At 44.7% G+C, this 12,112-nt stretch overlaps 1 protein-coding gene across 1 annotated transcript in view; it reads left to right on the top strand.

Moving 5' to 3' along the window:
* Positions 1-4,122: 4,122 nt before the first annotated feature.
* Positions 4,123-12,112, top strand: part of FTCD (formimidoyltransferase cyclodeaminase) — a 28,601-nt gene continuing 20,611 nt past the window's right edge. Inside the window, exons 1-4 of the mRNA XM_075318912.1 lie at positions 4,123-4,218; positions 5,876-6,059; positions 9,646-9,774; positions 11,952-12,040. Of these exons, the coding sequence (XP_075175027.1) occupies positions 4,165-4,218; positions 5,876-6,059; positions 9,646-9,774; positions 11,952-12,040 (456 nt within the window). The 5' untranslated portion in view covers positions 4,123-4,164. The remainder of the gene's footprint in view (positions 4,219-5,875; positions 6,060-9,645; positions 9,775-11,951; positions 12,041-12,112) is intronic.

The following is a 12,112-nucleotide window of genomic DNA, read 5'->3' as shown; positions in this document are numbered from 1 at the left end:
ATGGGAATTTGGGTTTCTTGTTCACACTATGTTGTTCAAAATGCTGCCTTTTTGTGGCAGAACTTTGGTCAAAAACTCAGCTTTTCAAAGAAGCAACATGTCAATTGTTTTTGCCATTTGGGTTTTGCACTGCAAAGCTGAGTTTTTGACCAAAGTTCTGCCACAAAAAGGCAGCATTTTGAACAACATAGTGTGAACAAGAAACCCAAATTCCCATAGACTTTGCTTGAATAGAAGAACACATCCATTTTGGCATTAAACAGCGCAGAAGAAAAAGCAGCAAAAAAGCAGGTAAAAAGCAGGTAAAAAGCAACGTGCGCACATACCCTTAGGCTATGTGTCCACGTTGCTTTTTACCTGCTTTTTACCTGCTTTTTTGCTGCTTTTTCAACTGCAGCGTTTAATGGCAAAATAGATGTGCTCTGCTTTTCAAGCAAAGTCTATGGGAATTTGGGTTTCTTGTGCCCACTATGCAGTTCAAACTGCAGCCTTTTTGTGGCAGAACTTTGGACAAAAACTCAGCTTTGCAGTGCAAAACCCAAATGGCAAAAACAATTGACATGTCAATTGTTTTTGCCATTTGCGTTTTGAACTGCAAAGCAGAGTTTTTGACCAGATTTCTGCTAGAAAAAGGCTGCAGTTTGAACTGCATAGTGGGCACAAGAAACCCAAATTCCCATAGACTTTGCTTGAAAAGCAGAGCACATCTATTTTGCCATTAAACGCTGCAGTTGAAAAAGCAGCAAAAAAGCAGGTAAAAAGCAGGTAAAAAGCAACGTGGACAAATAGCCTAACATGAATTCCTTGAAAGGTGTAGTTTTCAGAATGGGTTCACTTGTAGGGGGTTGCTGCTGTTTTGGCATATCAGGGGATCTTCAAATGTGACATGGCGTCTGCAATCTATTCCAGCCAAAATGCGCTCCAAAATTCAAATGGCACGCCTTCCCTTCTGAGCCTTACTGTGCGCCCAAACAGTAGTTTTCCACCAAACGTGGGTTATCTGTGTACCCAGGAGAAATTGCACAACATATTGTATAGTCAATTTTCTTGTCTTAGGCTATGTGCCCACGCTGCGGAAAATGCGCGGATTTTGCCGCGGATTTCTCGCGGAAAAGCCGCGGATTTTCCAGAAATCTGCAGCACAGCTACTCCCCAGCCATTTCTATGGCATTTGGGAAATGCTGTGCTCACGCTGCGGATTTTTCCGCAGCGGAAATCGTGCGGATTTTCGTGCGGAAAAATCTGCAGCATGTCAATTATTGTTGCGGATTTCTCCGCAGGGTCCCATATACTTACCTGCCTTGATAGACACCCGAGTCACTTTCTCCGTCCGGTGTACAGCAGCGCGGTGGATCCAGCCAGGTACAGGAAGGAAGAGGTGGGCGGGGCCTGCACGAGCTCCGGTCATGTGACAGCCGGAGCTAGTTCAGGCCCGCCCACCTCCAGCACAGTGCACCAGACCAGACGCTAACAGTGACCCGGCCGCCGGAAAGCGAGGTGCTGCATGATGGAGGTAAGTATGAGCACCCCGATCACTGCAGCACTTGTTCTGTATTGAGGATGCAGTGCCGAAGCCATGGTACTGTATCCTCAATGCAGAATGCCCGCACCATATCCGCAAGACATTCCGCTGTATATCCGCAGCATTGAAACAGAGAAAGTTCTGTTGCGGATTTCTGGGAGCACCTGCGGAATGTCTTGCGGATATATCCGCAGGACAATGTCCCCGTGGGCACATAGCCTTACCCTTGTAAAAATTAAAAATGTGGGGTTAATGCAACATTTATTTAGATAAAAATGTATTTTTTCATCTTCACGGCTCAAAATTCTGTGAAGCACCTGGGGGTTCAAGGTGCTCACCACACATCTAGAATTAATTCCTTGAGGGGTGTAGTTTTCCAAATATTGTGACTTGTGTTTTTTTTCCACTGTTTAAGCACCCCAGGAGCTATGCAAACACAACATATCCGCTATTTATTCCAGCCAATTTTGCCCTCCAAAATCCAAATTACGCTATTTCCATTGCAAGCCCTGCTGTGCGCCAAAGCAGTAGTTTTCCACCATATATGAGGTATCAGAAAACTAAGGGCAAATTGCATAGTCCATCTTCTCCTACAGTTTCAAAAAAATGTGGGCATAAAGCAATTTTTTGTTGGAAAAAGTGAAATTTTAACTTTTTCCTTCCACATTGCTTTAGCACCTATGAAACATCTAAAGGGTTAATGTGCCGCCCCCGTGCCAGCAGCCGGGATGCTCCGATCCGGATCCGCGGTGGCTCGAGGGGTCTCCGGACCCAGGGGTGGTGCGGCCACTCAAATGAAGGGGGTATTTACAGTGGATTGTGTTAGAGTTTGTGATGCCACCCGTGGTATGTGGTAATTTGGAGTACCACCGCTGCAGTTGGGAGTACCCGGGGGTGATGGAATGGGGCAGCCAGGTGTTAGAACCCTCCACGGGTAGGGGGGATGCCCCGGGACTCAATGATGGTGTTTGGGGAGTGCCGTGGGGAACGAAGGGGTCACTTGTGTACTCACTCAGTCCATTAAGCTGACATCGACAACTGGATAAACCAAAAGTTCTGGATACCGCTACCGCTGAGGGGAGCTAGTTCGGGTCCCGTCCCCAATGGTGCTGCCTGGTGATTCGTGACCTGCCTCCTGGCGCTAAGTTTACTTCTCTGTTGGTCCCGGTAGTATGAAACTTGCCGGGTCCCGCTCCCCAATATGGCTAAGTGTGGGAACTTGCTCTCAGGGTTCATGCTTGGGATTTTCTGGACGTTTGAGTGGAAAGTCCTATACCCCTCGTTGCGCTAGTACCCCAATTTTGGAGTGGGTGGAGAACGGATCTTGAAGGCTCCGTTCTCGTCGGGTAAATTGTCAGGTTACCTGAAGCTACTCCCTGCCCTAGGGTCCACGTACCCCATCGTGCCCTGGTCCCAGCCCGGTGATGGTGCAAGGCCGCCGGCTGTCCTTCTCGACAGATCCGTGCCCCTTGCCACGATCCCTTGCGACCGGGGGTCCAGCTCCTCTAGGCCCAGACCACCGTCTGCCACCTAGATAGCTTCCTAGGAGCCCTGCTCCTGACCTCCTCTCTCCTTCACTTCCAACACACTTCTCCCTCACTCCTGACCTCCCCTAACCAACTCCCCAAATGGGCGACCTTATTCCACTCAGGCCGTCCACTGGTTTGCTTGGTGGGTGTGGTGCAAAGTGTACCTATGATTTAATTTTAACTGATGTAGGCAACACCATGTAGTTGAGGACCCATAACCAAGAAGGAGGTGGATATTGCACAGGAGGGTAGATCGTGCAATACCCTGTGATGACCTGATAGTCCAGGGGCGTCACATTAATAATCTTCTTGAAAGTGGTTTTGAGCACTTTGAGGGGTGGAGTTTTTAAAATGGTGTCAGTTTTTGGGTATTTTCTGTCACATAGGTCCCTCAAAGTCACTACAAATGTGATGTGGTCCCTACATTTTTTTTTACATTTTGGTTGGAAAAATTAGAAATTACTTATAAACTTTTAACCCTTCTAACTTTTTAACAAAAAAAAAAAGTTTTAAAAAATGGTGCTTGTGTAAAGTAGACATGAGACAAATGTGCGATACAACTATCTGGTTTAAGGGCATAAAAATTCAGAGTTCAAAAATTGAAAAATATTTCCCTTTTTTGTAAGATTTTTGTTATTTTGAGATAGAAATGCAAATTATATCGACCAAAATTTACCACTAATATGAAGTACAATGTGGCACAAAAAAACAGTCTCAGAAATATTGAAGTGTTCCAATGTTAAAACCTCATAAAGTGACGTTGGTTAGAATTGTAACATTTGGTCTAGTCAGGAATGTGAAAAGAGGCTGGGGTGAAGGGGTTAACTTACGAAATTACCATACTTTAGAAAGTTGAATTTTGGCAAAAACGTAAATGATCAAAAATAGATTTATTGGCATAATCATCTGTATTCCATTTTTTCGATTATAAAGTATTTAGTAAGAAATGGCACAGACCTCTGAGTGTAAAGTTTTCTTTCTCATCACATGGCTCCAGCTGATTAGTTAATTTGTAACTCCTGCAAGTAGGACAACAAGCAAGAAACCAAATAGCTTCACAGAGAGCCGGCCAGCGAGCTTTCAGTGAAGGAGCAGGTGACTGCTAGTGAGAAGATGTCCAAACTTGTGGAATGTGTCCCGAATTTCTCAGAAGGAAGAAACAAAGAGGTAATTGTGTTAGCGCTGCAGCAATGTTTATGAAGGCATGTGCTGTGATATGTGAACGGTTCGGCTGAGGCCACACGGGGATTAGTGTGAGTCCTCGTATCACACTCAGCACATGCTCGCAGCACAGCGGGAGCCGAGTGTCATGCGACTGTCGTCCGATCAGACCACAGCTGCGGGGGGGAGGACCGGCGCTGCGGAGGATAGGGAGGGATTTATATCTCTATCTCCTCCGTTGGCGGCTATTGCCATTCTCGCCCTGCACTCGCATTACACCGGTGTACCGCGAGTGCAGTGCCATGTTTCATAGACTTGAATGGGTGCAAGTGAAACAGGATTACATTGGACCCGCAGCATGCTGCGATTGTTTTCTCGGTCTGATTAGGGCTTTCTTTTCTTGTTTCACCAGACGTCATGCCCTTTTATGAAGTAGACAGAAAAATGTTTTATACTTTTTTTTTTTTTTTTTCCTTTCCCTTGAGACTGAAATATATTTATTTATTTATTTATATATATATATATATATATATAATGTGTGTATATGTATGTATATATATATATATATATATATATATATATATATATTTGCAGTATAACCCTTCATTCAGCTTTTTTTTTTTTTTTTTTTACCACTGTGGAAAGCATTGGTGAAATGCAACCCCCCCAACGGTTTTGGTGACTAAATCCCAATTTTTATTGAACATGCTGCAGACAAATGTCCCATAATATGCAGGAAAACCTGCTTTTTGTTAGCAGCTTCTTTACTGCCAAGACAGTAGGGACCTCCTGCAGTCCAAAAAAAAAAAAAGGTGCGGACAAGGCCTAAGGCCATGTGCACACGTTGAGTATTTGGTGAGATTTTAACATCAGTGTTTGTTCCACTCCTGGTTTTGGCTACAATCAGAGGAAAAGTATAATAGAAAAAACGGGCACCACTCCTGTATTCGTCACCCACCCCAGCTTTTAGCTACAAATACTGAGGTAAAAACTCTCCAGATACTCAATGTGCGCATGTTCCTGTATACAGCGGTCACCGGCCTCTTAGGCCTTGTGCACACAATGAATATTTGGTGAGTTTTTTACCTCAGTATTTGTAGCCAAAACCAGGAGTGGAACAATCAGAGGAAAAGTATAATAGAAACACGGCACCACTTCTGCTTTTATTACCACTCATGGTTTTGGCTACAAATACTGAGTTAACAAAAGTCAATGTGTGCACGTGACCCAAAGCTATTTTTACACATTTGGTGGGTGTGGTGTGTGTTGTTTTTGTTTTTTTTTCTATTCCATTCACAGAAAACAAAGTTGAGATGGAAACAAACAAAAAAAAGAGGTGGGGGGAATGCTAATTCAGTCATAGACGAAAAAATAATTGTGTGCAGGCTGAAATCTCAGAGCTTTTGCTGCTACTTTAGAGCAGCTCCTAATTTGCATAATCAAACCTGCTGCATAAAAAAAGCATGTGAACACGGCCTTAAAATAGAAGACTGCTCACGTCTGAGTTGCTTGCGTTCCGTCGGGCAAGAATTTCACAGCTTGTACTAATAATGTTCCTGCTGTTAGAAACCTGACTGGTTATGTATAAATTAATAAAATGATGATTTTGTTGGTATTTGTTTGCGGTGATCTAATCCGCTCTTATTATATCCCTGTTTCCCAGATTATTGATGCACTGGCAGCAGCTATTTTTCAGACTGATGGATGTCGCCTATTGGATGTGGACCCTGGATTATCCACCAACAGAACAGTGTTCACCTTTGTGGGTTCACCAGAGGCAGTCGTTGAAGGGGCTCTGAACGCGGCACGAGTTGCTTTTGGAATGATTGATATGAGCAAACACAAAGGTAGATGTTTCCTTCTCTTGTTAACTAATCTTTTATTTCTACAGCACAAAGGGAACCTGTCAAGTGTGAACAGTATATCCATCTATGCGCAGCTTGCCATACAGCAGGAAAATACCCACCTGGCAAATTATAATGAACCCCCACCCCACAACACAGTATGATGCCTAACTATGACCTCCACACAGCCCTCCATGAAGTATAATTATAATAGCTGCCACATGACCCTCCACACTCTATAATGGGCCCCACAATGTTCTCTTTTAAAAAAATAAGAAATGTATAATTTGTCCCCCCCCCTGCAGATGAATCTTGTTTGGTGGGTCCAGCAGGAGTTAAAAAATAAAACAAAAACCTGGTTCAGAACCGGACGTGAACATGAACATCTACCCGGATGCCGATCCCCATAAAAGTCTATGTGGACCCGAACAATGTGCTTTAAAATGGTCTTGGAAAGGGCTGGGGGGGATTAGAGCAGGACCATAATACTTACTGAGTCTCTTGCGAGTTAGAACAATACTTCCAGGCACGCTCATTAACCTTCGTACATATTCACTGCTTCCACTGGCAGTCTCTGCGTCTGTAATTGGTTAGTCAGATCATTCTCCCCCTTTCCCCCTTTCCCCCTTTCCCCCTTTACCCCGTGTGGCAGCATCTGTGATTGCTTGGAATCACACAAGCTGTGTGTGATGCGCCCACAGGGTCTGGAGTTGCCCATCACCAGGCCGCGGTTTTTCTCCTAGGTCGCCGCGGTTGCCTTGCCTGGTTCCGTGACCCCAGCGGTGTCAAAGCTGGGGATGGGGACGATGGGGGTAGTTGTTTGTGACACCACCTGTGGAATGCAGCCAGTTATCAGCCACCGCTGCGGAAAGTCTCTCTCTCTTCTGGGGCGGATGGTGATGCAGCTCCGGTGTTGCAGCTCTCCACAGGTAGAGCTAGGCTCCAGGGAGGATGTTGGGAGTAGTAGTCACCTATGACGCAGGGGCATGATGTTGAGAGCGCTGGCAGGCAGTAATGGGACAACACGGAGGGTGCAGTTGAAGTTCTTTACTCACTGGAAGCACACCCCATTGGAGTACCAGGCTGCGCTGTGATGGACTTCGGCCGATCCCGGATACTTCGAAGATCAAGGCCGGTGTTTCCTTCTGTGCATCACCTTTCGACGGTTTCCCTCCACCCCAGCTCCTGGGCCGTGGAACGGGTCATGGGTGCCATGGGTACACTGTCCGTGTATTTGTTTATCTCCTCCTGAGTGCGACTTGGCGCTTGCTGCGCCCGGAACTAACTTCTGACTGACTTGTGTGTGAGATGGCTCCTAACTTCCCCTGTTGGTGCCTCGCCTCCCGGGTTGCTGAACTAGTGGGTAAGAGGTCCCATACCTCATGATAGCCACCCCAGCACCCACCCTAGCCCAGTCCCAGTGGAAGAGCCCCCGTGTTATGTGTTGAATGAGTGTGTTTGTGGTGATTACCGGTGACGACTTCCTCCGTATTCAAGATCAATACTGCACCTCGGATGAGGTGCAGTACCCTGTTGTGCCTGAAGCCGCAGGGGAGCCACATCTGCGTCTCTATAGGGATGCCTTCCATTATTAATCTAGGGCTTGGTGACAGCTGTGAGCTGTCATTAACCCCTTTATATAACCCTGATTGCCATCGCACCAGGGCAATCAGGATGTGTCGGGATGATGATATTAATAATAATAATATTAATAATATGTTTTATTTCTATAGTGCCAACATATTCCGCAGCGCTTTACAATTCAGAGGGGACATGTACAGACAATATGAGACATTACAAAATAACAAAATTCAGATACCAAGTGGAGTGAGGGCCCTGCTTGTAAGCTTACAGTCTATGAGGAAATGGGGAGGCACAAAAGGTGAAGGGGGGGGGGGGGGAGAAAAGCTTGTCATATATGGTCCAGCCATTGATTTTAATAGGGGATTCAAAACCAGCTGCGTGGACCGGTTGCCAGTCAGCATTTATACAGGTAGAGTGTAAAAAAAAAAAAGTACATGGAGAGGGGTGGAGTTAGAAGATACAGGGGACAAGAATTGGAAGTAAATTTTATGAAGGGCAGAAAGGGACTAGATTAGATCAGGGTGGTGAGGTGATAGGCTAGTCTAAAGAAATGCATTTTTAGGGCCCACTTAAAGGTGTGGATGTTGGGAATTAATCGGATTGTTCTTGGTAGTGTGTTCCAGAGCATAGGCGCAGCTCGTGAGAAATCTTGAAGATGGGAATAGGAGGTTTGAATTGTTAAGGATGTCAGTCTTAGGTCATTAGCAGTGAGGAGGGCATGGGTGGGGTGATGGACAGAGATGAGGGAGGAGATGTAGGGTGGTATGGAACCATGGAGAGCTTTGTGAGTGAGAGTGAAGAGTTTATGTTGGATTCTGTAGCGGATAGGCAACCAGTGCAATGACTGGTAAAGAGCAGAGGCATCAGTGAAGCGGTTGGAGAGGAAAATGATCCTGGCTGTGCCATTAAGAATGGATTGGAGAGGGGAGAGTTTAGTAACATGGAGACCAATTAGTAAAGAATTACAATGATCCAGGCGAGAATGAATGAGAACAGAGTTTTTGCAGCGTCAACTGTGAGAAAAGGACGAATTCTAGAGATGTTTTTTGAGATGGGATTGACCTGAACAAGCGATTGAACGAATATGGGGAGTGAAGGCGAGATCTGCGTCAAATATAACCCCAAGACAGTGGGTGTGTTGCTGGGGCATAATGGTATAGCCACACACAGAAATGGTAATATTGGGTTTGGGAAGGTTATGAGAGGGAGGAAACAGGAGATTGTTGCATCTAATAGATATGACAATTCTGGGTGGCTGCAGGCTATTTTTAGGCTGTGGGGCCCAATAACCATGGGCCTCCCCAGCCTGATAATTCCAGTTCCCAGCTGTCAACTTTATCGTGTGTGTGTGTGTGTGTGTGTGTGTGTGTGTGTGTGTGTGTGTGTGTGTGTGTGTGTGTGTGTGTGTGTGTGTGTGTGTGTGTGTGTGTGTTGTTTTTTTTTTTTTTTTTTTTTTTTGAAAGTCCCTCTTATTTTAATCCACAGCCAAGATAAGCACATGGCTGGGGACTGCCACCTGTAGCTGTATACTTAATTTGTGCTGGGTACCATTAATATGGGAGACCCTACGCCAATTTTAATTTATTTTTACACCACTATAGAGACTCACAGCGTCTGTGTGATTCCAAGCAATCAGACGCTGTCATTTGGGGAAGGTCTGTCTGACTGCAGACCTTTCTACCACCATTTTAAAGTGCAATGTAGGGGTCCTCATTGATTTATATGGAGATCAGCAGATATTTGGGTTCAAGCATGGTTGCGTGTGGTGTTTTTTTTTTTTTTTTGTTTAATCTGGTCGGACCATTTGAATATCTGTGGGTTCTCCCATCTCTATTCATGACCAAACTGCTCTAGGATCGTTGAGTCGTTTTTGGAGGATGTCAGATATAATGAATTAGAGATGGAGAATCTATAAACCTCCTACGAATCTGATTGTCTATGTGTGTTTGTATAGATAGAATGCATGGGTCCTAACAGTCAGATATGTTATGTCCCTGCTCTTCAGGTGAACATCCTCGTATGGGCGCTCTGGACGTGTGCCCATTTATTCCTGTTCGAAATGTGACCATGGATGAATGTGTTTCCTGCGCAAACAACTTTGCTGAAAGACTGGCGAATGAGCTTCATGTCCCAGGTAAGAAATAAAAATTTGTAGCCTGTTGAAATTTGATACAGAATCATATTACGGTGGCTTTAGTAATGCCTAATTACATAAGGACAGAGACTTTGTTTATATATAAACTTGAAAGACACAAGTGGTGGGAAAATATTTAGTTTGAAATGAAACTAGGAGAATATCTCATTTTGGTGTAGCCATTTACCCAAAATCCAGGAAAGTCATCCATACCTTGTGACGCTAACTGCAGGATAACAGTAGTACGACATATCGGAAAAGAAAAACTGTATACTGTACATCCATAGCTTTCTTTCGGCAAATTTTGGACACACCCCCAACCACACCCATTTGGCAGTGAGGGATGTTCATTCATGCATAGCGGCCAGAAATTTCTCATATTTATATACGTTACGTTTTTGTGTCTAAGGCCATGTGCACATGTTGCATAAATCCTGATTTTTTTTTTTTTTGTTTTTTTGTTTTTCTGCCACCGTCCGCACCAAATACAATAACAATCGTCCATGATTATTGCATCTTTGCTGCTTTTTTTGTTTTATGCCTTTCCCCAATTTTTATTGCGTTTTTGGTGCAGATGTGAATGTTTGATACAGAAATTTTGCACTTATAAAAGTTTTTTTTTTTTTTTTTTTTTTTTTTTCCTAATTTCTTTAGTAGTTTTATGGGAACAAAAGAATCTCACTTCTTCCTTCAGCTACATGGAAAATGTAGTGTATATCTAAGGCTGGAGTCACACTTTCGAATCCCGCATTGCTCTCGAGCCAATGTTAATCAATGAGGCAGCTCTGATCTGCATTTTTTTTTTTTTTTTTTTTTTTTTTTTTTTTTTTTTTCCTCTGCTCCAATCAGACTGAGGAAAAAAAAAATCGCAGCATGCTGCAAATGCATGAGTATCTTGAAGTAACCAGCCAGGGAGGCCTCTGGCTGTGTAGTCGTGGCAGCACTGTATTCAAGGCACATCCCTGGCTTCATCACTTCTTTAATGTTGAGAGAGTGTGTGTCGGTATCTTCATCGGCCGATGCACAAAGAGGCTGCAGGCAACAGTCCAGATGCAATAAAAACGACATTTATTCACAAAGATAAAAACACTCCGGTCAGCGGATTCCGGCAATATTAGTGGAGCTGGGGACAACCTGCCCAAAGTACTCCACTTCCTCCGGGCTCCCACTCTTCAGCCAAGCATACACCGGACCCACACCGGCAGAATAGGCTCTGAGGTTGCGTCCACCTCCTGATCTCCGGTGTCCCTTGATGGTCCGCTCACACAATCGCACTTGCCGCTGCAGATGCTCACTCTCCGCTGACCCGGAACCTCTCTCCCACACACATTCAGCCCTTGCCTAGATATCCGGCCGACTCCTCCTCCCCGGTGGCAACAGCCGTCCCACCCGGCCACTAGGGGGTGCCCTAACACATCATATAACAATAGTAAAACATTTTTAATAACAACAGTGCCGGGTTATCTATGCTAGACTAGTAGGGGGTAGGCCCACCCACTACAATCTCACGCAAGACTCACCAATGCAAGTCTATGGGTGCGAGAAAAAAATCGGATGTCACATGCACGGCACACAGACCATCCTAGTGACATCCGTTTTTATGGACACCATTCTAGCATGTTGCAGAGAACACTGTAAATGGTCCTGTAAATGACTAATAGCTGCTGAGAAAAAAAACCGGATTGTATGCTGACAGCACACGGATGACAAGTGAGAAAAAATCGTCCTACTCTCCGGCATGAGAATTGGACCGATTTCTCATACGAATGTGTGACTCCAGCCTAACTATAGCTCTATGTAGCTGAATAATTTTGCTTCTGGCTTCTCTGTTTGCAATACAAGTCACAGTTACCAAATCCTCCTATGCCTTTCAGTACTGGCAGTAACTGAATGGTAGAGCTGCTGCCTATGGCACAAAGAAGTGACAACCTCGTGAGTTCTAGCCCCATCCTGAAAACCAGAGCAGATGAGAATTTTAATTTATGCACCTCTCTTCTTGAGTTAACTTTTTTCACTGCACTGAGGGAGGAGCTGGGACAAGGGCTGTGAACAGCGGGAATGAGCCCTCAACTCGGGACAGTTCCGCTGAATCCGGGACGGCTGGGAGGTATGTATTAATGGTTCATTTCAGTGTATTTGCATTCTAAATGATCAAACCATGTTTCCCTTTATTCTAGTATATCTTTATGCAGAGGCTGCCCGCACTGAAAATCGCAGGACTCTCCCCGCTGTGAGAGCTGGAGAGTATGAAGCTCTTCCCACCAAGGTAAACTAGATTCTATGGTATAATCTTATTGAGAATTTTCTAAACGTTCACCATATAATCCTGTAATATCAA

The sequence above is a fragment of the Anomaloglossus baeobatrachus genome, chromosome 7 (assembly GCF_048569485.1).
Source record: "Anomaloglossus baeobatrachus isolate aAnoBae1 chromosome 7, aAnoBae1.hap1, whole genome shotgun sequence".
NCBI classification, from domain to species: Eukaryota; Metazoa; Chordata; class Amphibia; order Anura; family Aromobatidae; genus Anomaloglossus; species Anomaloglossus baeobatrachus.
Note: the sequence above shows the minus strand (reverse complement) of the source record. Positions and strands in the feature narration are given on the sequence as shown.